General features: G+C 45.2%; 1 protein-coding gene across 1 annotated transcript; it reads right to left on the bottom strand.

Moving 5' to 3' along the window:
* Positions 1 to 5,294: 5,294 nt before the first annotated feature.
* Positions 5,295 to 17,960, bottom strand: LOC306926236 (fatty-acid amide hydrolase 1-like; the record flags this gene model as incomplete). Its single annotated transcript, XM_079505503.1, has 13 exons — positions 5,295 to 5,435; positions 6,117 to 6,262; positions 6,373 to 6,481; positions 7,203 to 7,242; positions 7,875 to 7,972; positions 8,525 to 8,650; positions 15,677 to 15,801; positions 15,901 to 15,941; positions 16,154 to 16,360; positions 16,749 to 16,882; positions 17,273 to 17,413; positions 17,534 to 17,647; positions 17,766 to 17,960. The coding sequence occupies 13 exons, from the start codon at positions 17,958 to 17,960 to the stop codon at positions 5,295 to 5,297; spliced, it is 1,617 nt and encodes a 538-aa protein (XP_079361629.1).
* Between the last annotated feature and the right edge of the window lie 950 nt (positions 17,961 to 18,910).

Genomic DNA, 18,910 nt, shown 5'->3' with positions numbered 1-18,910 from the left:
TTTTAACACAAATAGGTTGTACATTGTGCCTGAGATCATCTGAATCTCTATGAGGCCTCCAAGCTGGAACAGATCATTTAACAATATTATGCAATAATCAATCATACTAACTATAGTTCAAGTTTGCACATTAGCCAAACTTTGGGTTTAACATATATTTACAGAATATCAAGATGTAAGAATTTGTTTTTAGCAGTTTTAAATGGTGCACTGCAGATTTAGGTAACTGAATCCAATGCAGCCTATTTAAAACATCTTTAAAAATACAAGAATTTAGACTGTTATTGTGCACTCTTAAACAGTTCAACTCAATCAAGTGATTAGTTTGACTGCCAGTGAAATGGGGGTAAAATTGCCTACCTTACCTAGAATTTAAAGCAATAGTGTGCCATGCCACTTTTATCTATAGTTTAGTTATTTTAGATCTGCATAGTGAACAAAACTCAATTAACATTAACCCATTTTCTACTGTTTTAGTACGTACATAGCTTTGTTACTGTGTAGTCTACATGGTTTGTGATCAGGAGATGTCTATTCCATGATGATTGCACACTGTTTTATTTGACCAAAAAGGATATTGATTTGACCCCCCCATTATACCTATATTATTATCAAAAGTATGGAAAGAACATGTTATTTCATGAATAGAATGGAACCTAATCATAAAGTATATACATGACCCCTTTTAAAGCAGGAAAGCATGGCTCTATACTCACTGTGACTTTACAGTATATCATTATGTATATTACCGAGGTCGCGTGTATACGCATCCGCCTGGGTGACGGCAGACTGCTGGGCGAGCACTGGCACTTTGGCATGGGAGGGTGAGATCAACATATGGAATTAATTCTGTACTGGCCATATATGGAGCGTGTCTTGAGTGTACAGGGTTTGATGAGGTCAGATCAACATAAGGAATGTCATTACAGGTCAGCTCCATATATGGAGATCTAAGGGTGGCAGCAGGGGCAGTGTTTTGAGTGTACAGGGTTTGATGAGGTCAGATCAACATATGGAACGTCAGAGATCTAAGGGTGGCAGCAGGGGGGCAGTGTCTTTCTTCAGTGTACAGGGTTTTATGAGGGCCCAGGTAGGGCCGGCTCGGCCCCGGTCCTTAGGTTTCGGGCCTGTTTAGAACTCTAGATTTTGTCGGCTGTCGGGCACTGCTGCACTAATAACTTTAGAGTTTGAATGGACAGGTATCAGTCAAAAGGGAGACATCGAAGAGGAAGGACGGGTGGGGAGGATCAGCATATGGAATGTCAGAATAGGTCAGCTCCATATATGGAGATGGAGGTGTGATGTCACGAGGCATGACCACATATGGAGGAGTGATGAGGTTTTCATAGTAAATGCGACCTACGGTCGCAATTAACCACTTTCAGTTTAAACCACCTCTAAGGCCCAATTAAGGCTGCCATGTTTCTCAATCCTGGCTAATTTGACATTGTTTGACCAGCTGTTCCACCTCCTTAAAGCGTAGGCTTCAAGGTTGGTCTTTGTTACATCTACATAAGAGTAAAACTTATTTTTGTTTGGCTTCCTTGCAGACAATGCAGCCAGCATAGCATAATATTCAAACAACAACGCAGCAAGCACAGCACACAAAGGGATAGAATAAAGAGTACTATAGAAAAACAGTAACATTAATATGTACGTATGGTATGTGCATGTTTTCCCTGTAGTAGCAAAGTTAGTAGGTTATAATTATGTTCATCTTGCCAGGGAAGAGCTATGTACGTACAGCCACGGGCAGCCCCTCACCTCCAGCAACAGCCTGCATGTGTGATGCAAACATAGGAGTCCGTCAGTACCATCATCCACATTTAGTACACCACCCCAGTTTAGCAATAGCATCACTGTACACTGCACAGGACGGTGCCTCCACCTACTGGCCAAAAGAAGAACTTAATTGTGATTGTGAGTTTACTTGACAAAGGTCAAGAGGTCAAAATGTGATTATCATTTTTACTTTACTGGAGCATATGCATTTTTCAATACTTTTACTTCTACTCTACTACATATCAGATTGTTTGACAACTTTATTTACCACTTACTTTGTAGATTTTGATTATTATTACAAAACATACAGGCTACATTAACCACTATTTGAAAATAGACGATCTACAAGCCCACAATGTGGTGCGATGTGAAGTGACGCGTTATGAGCTTGTAGATATGCCATTTTCAAAAGATTTTTATACATTTTAGACATGACTTGCAGTTGCAAATGGGACATTTGAAACTGCAAGACATGACACTGCAAGACATGAGTACTTTTTCTCAAGTAACTTTTGATTAACAGTGTTCATTGCAGTTTTGATACCTTTACTCAAGTAAAAAATGTGAGTACTTTTTTCCACCACTGCCCTATAGTGCAGTGTTTCTCTACCTCTTCCATTTCAAGGATCCCCAGTTTGACGTACTTTTTTTCTTTTCAATTTACGTTTTATTGAATTTTAATCGAACATACATGTAAACGAAACGACTGACAATTGACAATACATACAACCGAAAACAAAACAAAACAAGACAAGACAATATACGTACAATACACACAAGGGGAGATATCTGCCACTCTTCTCTATTGATGATCATAATACATACAGTAAGTACCTCAAACAGGTGCATATACAGGTTAAACAGGTTTAACTGAATTTATACAAAATCAGGTCTTATGAGTTTGACGTACTTTTGATACCATGTTTATCTCTGGGACCCCAATCTATACTGTAAAACAAACCCTTCTGAGGGCCCTATCATGTGCAACATCATATGCCTCCCGCTAGAGACAGGTCGCTCCAATGAACTGCAACGACCAATGAGGCATCTATGTTTTTTAATCTATGGTTGTCGACAAGCATGGTTTTCATATTTGTTATCGTCGAACGCCATGATTTTCCATTTTTGTACCGTCAAACCATGAAAAACGACATACTATACTATAGGCCTACTATAGTATGTCGCAAAAGGGCATACTATAGTATGTTGTCACAAAGCATGGTTGTCTCCACCAGGCCGAAGGCATGGGGAGAGAGTATGTTTTGCACTCCGTCCGTGTGTGTGTCCGTCCGTCCGTGTGTGTGTCCTTCCGTCCGTCTGTGTACAGCTAATCTCCGGCACCGTTAACCCGGCCGATGCCAAACTTTGCACACACACTCCCTGGATGCCAACGATGAACCTCTGCCCCACATTTTCCAGAACGGCCAGTTATAGCGCCACCATGAGGCAGCTTTTCACATTTTTGACCTACAACTGCACCGATCTGCGTGAAACGTTGCATGCACACTCCCTAGAGGCCAAGGACAAACCTTTGACCTGCATTTTCCGCATCTGCCTTTTATAGCGCCACCAGGAGGCCGACTTTTGTAAAACACATTTTTTGATATTACTCCTCCAGATTCTGTCCAAAAATCTCACAAATCGTTACACAGTATCTCTATGGTCATGTGCTCAAGTTGGATCTGTCCGATATTTCATATTCCATCCTAATTGCCTATAATTGGCTTTCACAGTTTGCAAGATTGCCCCGTTTTGAACAATAGCCTCAAATCATGAACGCAGCATGCAATTTACGTGAAATCTTTCACACTTTTTCTTACTAGGCTGAGGAATATATCCCACCCTTTTCACATTGGCCTGTTATAGCGCCACCAACAGGTTGATTTTTGCAAAACACATTTTTGGAACAAAATGCCTCAAATCATCAAAAAAAAAAAAAAAAACATCCTCCTAAACATCCTTGCCAAACATCACACACACTCCTATCCTCCTGGTGGAGACCTGTGCCCGGAAGGGCACTTTTTCTAGTTTTCATCTATTTTTTATCGTCGAAAACCATGAAAAACTATTATGTCGAAAAATGACATACTATAGTATGTTATAGATATGAAACCGATTGCTCACATGCACGTAACACAAAAGAAGATGCTGTCGATGTCAATTCTTGTATTGTGTCACTCTAATAACACATTTATATTTTGGGCCTATATTTTGGGCCTAGTTCAGATATGGAGAAGCCAAGACTTCTCCATATCAATCTTGAGTATACTATAGTCTAATAGTTTAACAGTTTTGAGGGCAGTCATTATTGTTACAGATGTTGTACTGCATAATATGTATTATTGGAAAATAAATAAATGAATTTGAATAATAATTATCTTGTCCCAGTCTTCACTTTCTGTCAGTCTTTCACCAATCCACTACAGGGCACTTGAAGTTCATATAGACCATACGCTATCTAGTAGTGTCCCCTGGTGGTGGATGTAGTGAATAACTACGTAAGGGATAATGTCATTGTTGATAGATAAATCACCCTGATTTATCTATCAACAATGACCACCCAGCCATACATTATCCCGCTTATTACACAGCTTAATTTTACACAAATTAAGCTGGGGGGTAAGGAAATCAAGGCAGGAAAGAAGAAAGTTTGAGCGCCTTTAACATTAAAAAGTAAACACGTTTGAATAATTTATAATTATCTCCTGCTGTTTTAGCCATGTGGGAGTACGTATATTAGCCTGTTGGTTTAATTGTGATTAGGAGATAGTGTGATAGGCCTATTCCATGATGTTTGCATGGAATACACAATGTGTTACTTGGCTCTCTGCTCTCAACTCCCTCTGTATGAAATCATTAAAAGAAAAACTACATCATTACAGCATGATGATTACATCAAAATACCCAGGCCTACATCATTATGATTACATCAAAATACCTCCATGATTACAGCAATTCAGCTACCGTAGTATGGAAAACATGTGTTTTACATTTAAAGCAGTGCATAATGGACTGGTTGCCTGCTCCTACGCACCTGTCCCAGTCTTTTCACAAAATTTAAATCAGTAACAATCTAAATCCCTTTATAATTATTTATAGATTACAGAGGACCTTGTGGACCTCAAGGCAAATCCATCTTAGCAACTTTGGGTTTTTTCAACCAAGGTTCATGTTTTAGGTTGTTATTAGAGAAAGTAAAAGGTTCATTCAAACAAGTGGCTAAATAGGTCTTATTTTTTTCTTTTACAACATTTTACGGATTATTATTATAGTCCTATTGACCCCAGGAAATTACATCTCGTCAAAAAAGATTGCAGGGTCTATTGAATGTGAAGGAGGTGGTGACAAACTGACGATTGAGCCTACAACACAGTATGGCAGCCCCCTAGGTTCCAAAAGAAAGCACCAAATGAAAAAAATAAAAAATAACACTCACCTTTTACTTTCTCTAATAACAACCTAAAACATGAACCTTGGTTGAAAAAAAACTAAAGTTGTCCTTTAAGGCACCTCTAAGATGTATTACTCTGGCTTATTTGACATTGTTTGACCAGCTGTTCCACCTCCTTCATAAAGCGTAGGCAGAGTTCGTCTTGCCAGGGCAGAGCTACACACTGTACAGCCACGGGCAGCCCCTCGCCTCCAGCAACAGCCTGCATGCAAACATAGGAGTCAGTCAGTACACTATACTGTACATGGTACTAAATGGTGCATTTATATAGCGCCTTTATCCAAGGCGCTTTACATAGATTGTGCATTACATTCATCCATTCACACACACATTCATACACCGATTGCGGCGGAAGCCATGCAAGGTACCAACCAGCACATCGGGAGCAATTTGGGGTTCAGTGTCTTGCCCAAGGACACTTCGACATGTAGCCAGGAGGAGCCGGGATTCGAACCGCCAACCCATGGATCATTGAACGACCTGCTCTACCTCTTGAGCCACAGTCGCCGGTACTGCAATACTGTCAGCACAGCAGCACTGTACACTGATGCGTACGAGCGATTCCCTACAGGGCTTGACTGAGGTGAATGAGCACAGGGTTGTGCATAGAATTTTAATTTGTATTTCAACACAGGAACATTATGTATCACTGCTCAATTTGTAGTGGCCATACAGTAAACCCTATTGTGGGCACTGGGCATATAGCTGTGTACTGTATATCTACTATGACATAGATGAGGACAGGGCAAGGGGTAAATATATGTATAACAAGCAATGAGCAAGCAACAGCCTTCTTAATAAAAATGTACAGGCTATATTCAAACTAAAGCCGATATGATTCACAGCATATACACTGAAATGGATATGTCCACTACTTCCTTACCCTTTTGAAGAGCTTGTCGAAGGGGTCCTGAAAATGGCCTTTATAGTGTTTAAGTTCCTCCTCGTCCTTTGCAGTCACCGTAGAAACAGGCACCACTCCAGCGGGAAAGTTGAGCAGATTGTAGAGAATGGTGTAAGAGAGTGCAGCTGGTGGTACAGAGTTACAGGCATACGAAAGCAACAAAGATCATCATCAGTATGTTATTTATTATTTTCATATTTGGTACTAACAGAGCAGGCAGAATGGTGTACCGTACAGTTGATCTTGGTACAGTAGGAGAGGTTGTAGGCTGGTCCGAGCATGGGGCACAGTAGCACGTCCATCTCAAGTCTCCTCCACTCAGCTATCGTCTCATGAATGTAGTCCTGATAGGGGTGTAAGGATACAGTAATTGCACCGATAATTTGATATTTTTCAATGATCCAACTACATTATGTAAACAGCAACTACTGTACTACATCTATTGCTATTTGTATTGATATAAGTAAGGTTGTCCTTTTCCATTGTAGTGATGCTAAGAACTTGTGACTTATATTTAGCCAGGGATTTAATTACTTTACTTTGTTTAATAGTCTATGTAAAAAAATATTAGATAGACTATTAAATAAAGTATGCAAGGGATCTGTGTGTGACGTGTGTCAAGGTGTGAGTTTGTCCATGTGTTCAAATAAAATACTGTATCTATGTATTTGCCAGTGAATCATTGTTTACTTATTTATATCCATAATAATACATTTTCTCTTAAAAGAAAAATCCTGCACTATCCACAGTTTTTGGCTAAATAGTTACTATATCAATTTAAAATCACTGAATTGTATGATATCGTATCGCTACAAAGTAACGAATATCGGATTCGACGGTTTCGACCATGTTGTATTGAATCGTCACGTATCACGATTCGTATCGCATCACTGTTATAATGTATCGTTACACCCCTATGTCCTAATAACACAAAAAACTACATTTCCCATGGATACCACACTAGAAAACATGCAAGCATTACTGGTTGAAAGACCACAGAAAGCTGGGTTGTGACCACAATATAAAGCTCACTGGTTGTGACCAGAATGTCTATCAGTAGCCTACCTCCACATCAGCATGCTGTTGCCACAGAGCTTGAATGGAGCTGAAAGGAGCAGAGAGGGTGGATATTTGTTTTTTTTTCTCCACTGCATGTTTACTCTGCATGCCATAGAACGATAGGTAGTATAAACATGCAACACCATGCACAATTAGTCTCACCTAACTCCACAGACAGCATCCATGGTTTCAGCCATGCGAGGAAACTGGGAAAGAGTCACATTATAGTATTCAAGCAGCATTCTGACTGAGCAAATATCTGGCAATGATGTCATTATTATGACCACCTTTCAAGTCACCCGAGGAGCAGGAACACATCAAATCACAACAGAAGACTATCCATATTTAATATAAGTTACTATAACAATACAAAAACATTGTTTAGGCTTATATAGCCTAATTATACTCCATAGTACATATAACTATTCTGCCAGTAGACATACATAGGGAGCACTCACTAGGGGCTTGAGCAGGATAGAGATGAGTCTTTTCACTGATTTTGGTAGTCCGAAACTGAATGTCTGCATGGTCAGAGTAGAATCCACAGGGCCTCCCCTCCTGAAACATCATAGTGACTGATTGTTCTCAAACAATGTCATTGCACATTTTAAGAAAATTATGATTATCATTTTTCAAAAGCTGAAATATTGTTTGGCTCCAAGGAAAGTTTTAACTCACAAGCCACTGAGAAACGTGACCGCACCGTCTGCAAGGATACCCCTGATAATCAGCTCATGCATGGCATAACTGAGCCTAGGTGGAGAGTAGGACACAAACTAGGTGGAGAGAAGAGATGGAAAAAAGAATAATTATACAACATATATGAACCACTTTTAAACCCTCTAGCTACTTGGTGAAACGGACCAGAGTTGGCTCTGTACTGTACTTGGTCTGTTTCCTTATAGCCCATAATGCAACGTGTTGTGGGCTTGTAGATCATCGGCTATTTCTGGTAAATGTTTAGCAGAATAGGGGGAATAGGCCATGTATTTCAGTCAGGACAACTCACACATTGATATAGCAGGTACAGTATATTTATGGTTATCTCATGACAATAGGTTTTGGGCACTAGATTTGCAATCTTGGCTTGGACGGACAGACAGACGGACGACCAGTAGCAGGAGCCGTTGGGGGTTCAGTGCCTTGCTCAAGGCCACTTCAGCCCTAAAGCAAACTGGCTCAAACAAGCAGAGAGGCTTTACAATACATGGTACAGTATATTACACATTACTGATTATTGGGCAGAAATAATTAAAGGTGTGTGTGTGTGTGTGTGTGTGTGTGTGTGTGTGTGTGTGTGTGTGTGTGTGTGTGTGTGTGTCTCTTACAGTGTGTCCTGCTCTCTCCAACATAGCCTTGACCTCCCTGAAGGCTCGAGCCATGCTTGGAGATGGCTGCAGGTAGCCATCACTCTCATAGTAACCAATCCTCAGTGGTTTGGAACTCTGGTACACCTACAGATAAAGATAGTCCAAAATCATTTCAGATGATCAATAATCCTGTATTAGACACATTTATTTACAGACTTTGACTTTGACAAAATACACATGGATTCTACAATCAAATGCACAACATTTAGTTTTCATGTCTCTGCCAGTGGTGATGCAGGTCTAGGAATTCCTGAAGACATTATGAAGTATGCTATCCTCTGCTGCCTTACAAAGCCTAGTGTAAATGCAGTAACTACACCATGAATCAAACTGATATGTGTTTCAACTGGCCAGACAAATGTGTTATATATGCGGTTGTGGTATACAAGTGACATTGCACTAACTGTTCCAGAATTTATGAGGACATTGTTTATCCCCCAAACTGATTTTGAGACAAATAATTCAATGTTGACCAAAACTGTAGGCCTGTCTACCTTCAGATAGATACTTGCCCACATTCACAAATGCTTCCCAATTGTTTTTTGTTGTGGGTGGTGCGTTCATAATTTGTTGCATCACTGCGTTGCTTGACGAAAATCATTGATCATTGAAAAAAAAGTGTCAAAGTAACTAATGTAATGAAAAACATCAGATAGCATCAGTTGTATTATATAGAAATTTCACGAAATACCTTTCGTTTATGGGTAGGTTTCCTTCAAAACCTAGCTGCAGAACATTATTTTATGTACTCCCAGGACAGAAAATTCTAGAATTTTCGCTGTCCTGGGCTCTAAGGGTGACGTAGGAAGCCACGCCTATCCCGTATAGATACCTGCGTGGCTACGTCAGCCCTCATTCAACTTTTCTTCTGCTAAGCTGCGAGAACGAACTTTAACATTCCAGTGTGTGCAGGGTAATATATCTCGCAAACTCGGCCGAGAGATTAATTCTTTAGGACCGTGAGATCTCTGGCACACTCTCGAAGCAAACAGAAGGATACTTCTCGAGAAAAAAAGCCGAACTTCGACACAAGTGAGTTCTAGGCAACTTGTTGCTACGCTAGCTTGTCGAAAAAACAGCTCGCGCCTCTTTTTCTCTCTCGCTAAAGCTAGCGTTTGTTAGCTTAAAGCTATCCATAGTTAGCTTAGCGCTACTAGGCAGATACGCCTGTGGTCTACTATTACACGCCACGAGGAAGATAAACCTGTGGCTGTTAAGCACTCGGACTCCTCTCTCTACAAGCAACCATGTCGCTGACGAGGGAGACCCAGCCCGGGGAAAGACGCCATCGAGGACAGCCGGTGCCCGCCGACTGTCAAGAAGGCCCCAAACAAAAGACGTGCTCCACCTGGGGATGCGGGAACACGATGTCGGGCAAAGACGGGCATGACGAGTGCATGTATTGTCTCGGCCTCACCCACACCCGTGAGTCCATGGAGGAAATCGGTCCCGTTTGCCTCCATTGTGAGAAAATGGACGACGACGTCCTAAACAACAGGCTCGGACGTGTCCAAAGGTATTATGACAACTTTGCCGCCCACGGACTCCGAGAGAGGAGCCCCACTCCTCCCCCGCGACGAGCTCGCATACAAGTCCCGCCAAAGGGGCTTTGGCCCCGCGTCACCACCGGAGAGGGACAACGAGCTACCCCGAGACAGAGGCTCGACTACTCGGGCAACAGAGCCCCAACCGGAGCCTCTTCTTCAAGAGCAGCACCTGCCGGCGCTAGCCGAGACAGGTACGCTACTTCAGCCTCTGCAACCAGGGCTCACGAGGCCACTGATTACGAGGCTCATGGCGCGAGGCCAAGGGATACCTTCGCACCGCGCCGCTCTTCCCCAGCTCCACGTGCTCGACAACACGTCGTGCAGGCCACCATTGAGTGCCCGCCCAGACATACAGCTAGACGCAGACAGCCTGCCGTTGCACCCAGCTATATGGTGGACCGCCTGGACCCTTCCCCAGACCGCGCAATGTCTCCCGGTGGGGAGCATTGGACTACCAGGGAGGAAGGGGAGCTTCGTGATGACGAGCTCCCTTCCTTCCAGGAGCAACTCCAGGACTACCACGTCCTGGACGAGGCCTACGCGGACGAGCGAGATGGCCATGATGACCTCTCCCCCGGGGACTACGTCAGCACCACTCGTCGCCCCTTCGACGACCTGGATGCCATGGACATACAGGAGCACCAGCAAGCCAGGGCTCCTGTCCCCCCGCCTCCTGTACCCCCCATGGATGACTCCAATATTTACGAGATATACAGGAAGGCTAGTGCACGTTGTAACCACACATGGCCTAAGTCAACTGTCAAGGTACTACCATGGGAAGGCAGGACTGATGAGTCCGCCCCCCCCCCTGCACCTAGAAGACAGAAGCTCCCTATGGCACAGGGCTTCGAGGAGGCCATGATGCACGCCTGGGACGAACCCCTCCTGAAGGTGGATTTTCCCAAGGCCAGCGCCAAGGGGCCCAACGACATACCAGATAAACAAACCCTCGCCATAGACTTCATGCCAGCTATGGACAAGGCTATAGCGGCCTACCTGGCCAACCCTGCAGCTCCTAGAGTGGATCACCACGTAAAGGAACCGCAGCTCCTGTCCAGCAGCGTGAGGGAAGCCTCAAAGCTGAACAAGTGGCAGTATGCACACATGTCATTCGTGGCGAAGGCCCTCAATGCAGGAGCACTTCTCCAGGGTTCCATGAAGAGCCTCCTCATTGAGATGGGACAGAAGTCCATTAAAGTCCAGCTAGCGGAACTGCCAGAAGACCTGGCCGAGTTACGCCGCCTGAATCACGAGATGGCCACCCTCCAGAGGGACTCCACTCTCCACAACGCCAAGGCAATGGCATGTTCCATCCTCCAGGAGAGATGGCGTTGGGTCGATCAGACCAGCGCCATCTCCCTGGAGACAAAGAAAGAGTTTGTGGCTGGAAATATCCACCCAGACAGTATGTTTAAGGACGCTCTGGCCAAGATGTCAGAGACCATCCAACAGCTCGAGTCCTCCACCAAGACGATGAAGGCGCTCGAACCGCTGGCCAACCAGGCCGCCCCGGTAGGCCGCCCCAAGGCTAAGAAGGCACCCTGGAAGGCCAAGACCGATGACAAACCCAGGTCCCAGGACCGGAGCGGAGATAGACAGCGACAGCCTGCAGGCCGAGGCAGAGCAGACCGCCGCACCTCTCCGCCGCCCTACAAGGCCAGGAGCGCTCCCAGAGGCCGAGGCCAGGGGAAGCGCAAATGACCTGCCCGGGCCGGGTCATCTTCCCCACCACACTCAGAGTTCAAGGCCAGAGGTGGGGATCACAGATCTCACCTCAGAGCCTGCGCTGAAGCGCTTAAGGGGGCCTGTACACAGTGCTGTGAGCACCGTTGTACAGACCCCGAAAATTGTTATGTGCAATTCACATGTGTATGTTTTTCCACGTTGTTCAATAAAGAAAACAAAAAAACAAAAAACACAAAAAACAATAAAACCAACTCTGAAGGGCATAGGCCCAGTGGGAAAGATAACCCACACTGTGACAGCTTTAGCTGTCACAGGCCAAAAACTCCACGCCAATTTTTTCCAAACTCAATACCGAAAAAATTCACTAGAGGGAGACATTTCACACAAAGTAAGTCTTCCCCTAGGCAGGCCATGCACCACGCTGACAAGCACAGGGAACCCTTTGTCACGTCATCTGTCACAATGGCGGATATCCGGGGCTTCCCCGTGGATAATCCGTACAATTCAGACAGGATACAGGCTACAGTTCGCCTCGAAACCGCCCACTTCCAGGAAAATTATTTTCTCAGAAGCGAGCGGGCAAAAGGCCGCCATTCTGCAAGAGAAAATCAATTCATTAATGCAGAAAGGCGCCATCACAGAGGTGGCCCTCGACCAATCAATGAACGGTTTTTACTCCCGCTATTTCTTGGTAAAGAAAAAGGGGGGCGGACTCCGTCCCATTCTAGACCTGAGGGCATTGAATCGTCACTTAAAAAAGCTGCGATTCAAAATGCTTACTCCACCAGTCCTCCTACGCCTAATTCGCGAAGGGGACTGGTTTACGTCAATAGACCTGCAAGACGCATATTTCCACATTCCGATTTACCCGCCGCACAGAAAATTTCTGCGCTTCGGGTTCAGAGGAAAAGTGTACGAGTACACAGTCCTTCCCTTCGGAATGTCACTGAGTCCCAGAGTCTTCATAAAGTGCACCGCGGCAGCTATCGCTCCGCTCCGACAGCAAGGGATCCGTCTCGCTACATACGTAGACGACTGGATCCTACTTGCAGACTCTCCACGAGAAGCACTGTCGCACACACATCGTGTGCTCAGCCACCTCGACTCGCTTGGGTTTATAATAAACCACGAGAAGAGCATGCTTATGCCAACACAGTCAATAGACTTTATAGGCATAACACTGAACTCAATCTCTTACACGGCCCGCCCGAGCCAAGAGAGAATAGACGCAACACTGCAGTGCGTGGCGTCATTCAAAAGGGGACGCTCGATTCCTTTTCATGCATGCCTCCGGATGGCGGGGTTAATGGCCTCTGCGGTCTATTTAATCCGCCTAGCAAGGCTACATATGAGACCTTTCCAACGATGGATAGGCTCTCTACATGTACCAATGCACCGTCGGCACCAGAAGGTAACAGTAACATCACAATGCATACTAGCCCTTCAATGGTGGTCAGACAGGAAAACCCTCTCAGAGGGCGTCCCCATGGGAAAGCCTCTGATCAGGAAAGTCATCACTACAGACGCCAGCATGACAGGCTGGGGAGCCACGATGGAAGGACTCACAGCCAGAGGTTTATGGTTGGGGCCACTACGTGCCCTTCACATAAATTACTTAGAGCTCATGGCAGTCTTCCTCGCCCTGAAACACTTCGAGCAGCGCATCCTGGGTTGCCATGTCCTAGTCAGGACAGACAACACCACGGCCATGTGCTACATCAACAGACAAGGTGGACTCAGGTCCCCTCGTCTTCATCAACTGGCTCAGAAACTGATCCTGTGGTGCAACACACGCGTCCTCTCAATAGTAGCGTGTCACGTCCCAGGTCTTCTGAACACAGGGGCAGACCTGCTGTCCAGAGGACCTCTCCGCTACTCAGACTGGTCACTACACCCTCATGCAGTGGCCCAGGTCTGGAGCAGGTTTGGGAAATCCAAGGTGGATCTCTTTGCCACAGAGGAGAACACGAAGTGTCCCCTCTTCTTCGCAATCAGGGGACCATCAACGTTGGGGCTAGACGCTCTGTCACACCAATGGCCCAAAACCCTTCTCTACGCCTTTCCCCCGCTATCCCTCATCAGCCCCACTCTGGACAGAGTGAGGACTCAGGGTCTGAAGGTGCTCCTAATAGCCCCGTCGTGGGGGGTCTGGAGGTCGGAAATAACCCCTCTCCTCTACGACCAGCCGTGGAGAATTCCCCTTCGAGCGGATCTCCTCTCTCAAGCGAGGGGGGAGATCTTCCACCCTCACCCCCAGGACCTAGACCTATGGGTCTGGCCCGTCAAAGGGTGATGTTGACTGCCGTGGGTCTACCTCCGAACGTAATCGAAACGATTCAGAAAGGCAGAGCCCAGTCAACAAGGGACCGTTACGACACAGCCTGGCGCGTCTTCGAGCATTGGTGCTCACGAAGACCAGACCAAACAGTCCCCTACCAGGCCTCAGTGATCGACGTCCTGTCATTCCTGCAGGAGCTCCTAGACAACGGTCTAGGCCTCTCCTCAGTCAAGGTCCATTTGGCGGCAATCTCTGCCTGCCACCCAGGCTTTGATAACCAGACGGTGTGGAAGCACCCGCTGGTAAAACAATTCATGAAGGGTGTACGCAGGGAACATAGGACATGCAGATCCCTCGTTCCCTCGTGGGATTTGTCCCTGGTTCTAAAGGCGCTGGCTACAGCACCCTTTGAACCACTACAAACCGTGAGCCTCAAGCTCCTAACCCTGAAGGTGGCTCTCCTGATCGCACTCACGACAGCAAAAAGGGTCAGCGACCTACATGCGCTCTCGATCTCTCCAGACTGCATGAGGTTCGATGAGGGGTCGACCAAGGTCACCCTAAAGGCAAACCCCGCCTTCATTCCCAAAAATGCTCTCTCAGTGTGTGTGCCAGTGAACCTACAGGCTTTCCATCCCCCGCCGTTCTCCTCTGACGAAGACAGCAGGCTTAATTGCCTCTGCCCAGTCAGAGCTTTACGCATATACGCGGATAGACTGGCTCCCTTCAGACAAGGAAGCCAACTCTTTGTGTCCTGGGGTGCCAGGACCAAAGGAAAGCCCGTCACGAAGGTCACTATCTCTAACTGGATAGTGGAAGCCATCCGTCTGGCCTACACTAGCCAAGGCGTGGATTCCCCTCAAGCCCTGAGGGCCCACTCCACAAGAGGTGTGGCAGCTTCCTGGGCACTCTACAAGGGTGTCTCCATTCAGGAAGTCTGCACAGCAGCAAGCTGGTCTACACCCTCGACTTTCGCCACATACTATAACCTAGATGTGGCAGCGCCTTCGCTAGCGCACGCGGTCTTGGGGGCCGCTGCTCAGTAAGGCATCAGGGCAGCATAGCGCTGCCTCCTGCTCTCCACAAGGACTAGGTTCTGGACCCAAAAGGGTCCGAGCCCCTCCCAAAAGGTTTACCTGGGACCCACTGGAAGTTCAGGTCACGGGAGTTCATAAAGTCCCATAAACGAAAGGTATTTCGTGAAATTTCTATATAATACAACGTTAAAGGTTACTTTAGTAACCACGGTTGTATATATAAATTGAACGAAATACCTTTCGTGGAACGCCCTTCTGTTCTCTAAAGCAGAAGAAAAGTTCCGAATGAGGGCTGACGTAGCCACGCAGGTATCTATACGGGATAGGCGTGGCTTCCTACGTCACCCTTAGAGCCCAGGACAGCGAAAATTCTAGAATTTTCTGTCCTGGGAGTACATAAAATAATGTTCTGCAGCTAGGTTTTGAAGGAAACCTACCCATAAACGAAAGGTATTTCGTTCAATTTATACATACAACCGTGGTTACTAAAGTAACCTTTAACGTTATCTTACGTATTAATTAGCCATTGGCTTCAAAATGAATCGTAGAAAGGTGGACAAACCTTAAGGTTAAAAGGAATTGGTGGAACAGTCGGATCCAGGCAAAACATGTGGTCAGAGAGAAGAGCCTGCATACACAATGCAAGACTGCTTACATCTTTAGCCATGGGCCCAGCAGATGAAAGCACTAAAGTAAGAACAGAAAATCAAATCACTTAGGGCGCTCATATAGTTTCAATCTTAATGACTAGATGAGCCACACGTGGACAACTTTATTCAGTCTTACCTGACTTTTGACCCCGGCTGAGGGTGTTTATGCCTCGTACACTGAGAAGACACAAAGAAATCTTGCAAATTCTAACCTGACTGACATACAACCTGAAGTATCATGGGTATAATCGAGCTCTACAGTACATACATAACAATTCAAGATCAGGTCAAGATAACCATACAATGTTATGTTGTGCTTTTTAAACTTTTAAACTTGTGCTTAGTATTATGACTGTAACATGCATTACTCTTACAAGCCAAACACCCACCTCAGCCTCCTAGCAGTGGGCTTGAATCCACAGATTCCGCAGAAGGCAGAGGGAATGCGAATACTGCCCCCTATGTCAGTGCCTATACCTAGCACAGAACCTCCAGCCCCGATGAGAGCCCCCTCCCCACCAGACGATCCTCCGCTGGTCTTCTGAAGGTTGTGAGGGTTGAGAGTCTGTCCATAGATGGGGTTGCTGCAGTCATAACTGGAGAAAGGGCCAGGAGGGGGGCCAAGCAATGAAGCAAAGTGCATCACAACCTTTTCTTATGACGATACAGTCCTGCAGTGCTTGCACTAACTGAATGTCTATAGCCTACATTGACAATCTTTTGAAATCATCACTTATTAACCCTTAGGTTTTATTTAACCACATGAACTCCTAGCATCCCTATTCTGGGGAGAACATTTTGTGAAAATAGCAAGCTCATAAACGCGTAGCCTTGTGACGCATTGTGAGCTTGTAGATCGACTATTTTTGGCAAAGAGGTTTGGTGTTGACGGAAAAAGGACTGGACCGTATAGAGTCCTGGTACCTTTGTCAACTATATAATATAGGGTTGAAGTAACTGACAAAGAGTTTAACTATTAATTACCCGGAAAGACCTTGGGGCAGATTGGTTTTCACAAACGGGATTGCTCCTTGTCTCTTTAGCACTTCTACAATCACACTGTCCATCAGAGCAGGTTTGTCCAGGTTAGCAATTGCAGCACACGATGTGTCATAACCCTAGGAAGAAAATGCAACAATTACAATATGATATAATATAATATATAATATTCTATGAGATGCAATTATATGTAAACAGGATAGGAATGAACTCATGCAGACTGTAGTGTTGATTTCTTTAACACATAATGAGTGCAGATATTTTATTATTGGTTCCAGGGGGACCCCAGTGAGTAAATACAGCATCAGTTTAACCACTTTAACCCTACAGTATATACACATATATATACACATTTGAAAATAGCTCGTCACAAGAAGTATTTCTGAAACATTTTACAAATACAAATCTTGTATTGGGTTCCCTGACACAACATTTTGATTTAGTTTAATGCGTGTGTGCATTTCTGCTGAATTAAATGCTCTACTAACTGAAAAATAAACAAAGATTACCTTGCAAGCTATATTTTCCTTGATGCTGACAGGAACTCCATATAAGAGCCCGTCTTTACGGGAGCCCACAGTTTTCAGCTGGTCAAAACTCTCCACCATAATTTCTGTGCAGCAGTTGACACTTTTGTCCACTTCCAAGGTCTGTGAAGAAAACAACATGGATTGCGCACACAACACATAGTTGATGTCATGCCATTCATATTAGAGACAGATGTTGTATTATACAGAATTAGTTGTAGGCAAAATTATCTTGTTTCATACCTTTTCCATATAGGAATAAAACACATCTTCAGGTTTTAGTGAACCTCCCTTCAGGCGCTTTGTCAACTCAAGTAGAGAAAGTGAGAGGATGAGAGAGGCGTCTCTACCAGGATGCTACAAGACACATTTGTTAGTCAATTAGTGTAATGAGCAGAGCATGCAACTCAGTTAGTAATAAGACATCAGTTAGTTAGTAATAAGATGTCAAACAATTGGTCCAAAACAACTTTACCAAGATTTTGTACTGGTGGACAGCCTGCTCTGCTTGCTGCAATGTAGCTGCCCTGCGGTTTCTTGCTTTCAAGATTTTCCTTTTCACTTTTTGTTGACTGAACCATTTGACCAGTATGACCAGAGCACCCGTCCCACACAGTGTAGCAATCAGAATTGCGGTCCAGGTCGTTTCTGCTCCAAAAGAAGGTTGCATTTTCTTTACCACAGCAGACGTCGTCTGTCAAATCACCAAAGTCAACTGAGATTAGCTAGGCCACGCAAACAAGTGTTAAAGGCCTGTGGTGGGTCCTACACCTAGTCTGCCTTTCAATAAAATAAATGTAGATAGGTGGACTTCACACCCAACATGCTTTCATGTGGGCAGCAAACGGCAAATAAAGAAACCCATTACACTTCACCTGCCAAGTTGCCTTGGCAACAACCGCCTGATTATGCTTTCTTTCTTGTATTACTACTTATATTACTACTGTAAAATAGACCATAACCCTAACCCTAACCCTATAAACAGAACTGTTTTGAACGTTCCGTCAGAACGTGACAACCAACAATAAACAAAAAGTAGACAGACAGGCAATGAGGTTAACTAGGACCGACAGTTCTCAGTACAGTAAAAAAAATCACACCTGTGTGAAGTGAGTGGTGCAACTCCGTGTGGGGGTCCCCGGAAGTTCCAGACCCACAGAATCACGGCCAGGGTGCCGGCCCAGTTCCGGCAAGCCGCCCCACGTCCGAAACAGTAGAGAAATGAGAGTTACCAAGTCGGGGTCTCCGGGGGTCCCTAGGGAGTTCTCGGGGGGGTCCCCGGAACATCCAGACCCCCAGGAACACGCCCAGGGGGGCGGGCCACACACACACACACACACACACACACACACACACACACACACACACACACACACACACACACACACACACACACACACACACACTCACACACACACACACACACACACACACACACACACACACACACACACACACACACACACACACACACACACACACACACACACACACACACACACACACAAGCCGTCGTACATGTCCTGACACAATAATGAAGAGTTGGAGTTATAAAGGCTCAACAGAGACCAGCAAAAAAATGAATTGTGTTCACAGTATGTGAAGTACTAGTAACTACAT

The sequence above is a fragment of the Electrona antarctica genome (assembly GCF_951216825.1).
Source record: "Electrona antarctica genome assembly, chromosome: 7".
Classification (NCBI taxonomy): Eukaryota; Metazoa; Chordata; class Actinopteri; order Myctophiformes; family Myctophidae; genus Electrona; species Electrona antarctica.
This window is presented reverse-complemented; position numbering and strand designations above follow the sequence as displayed.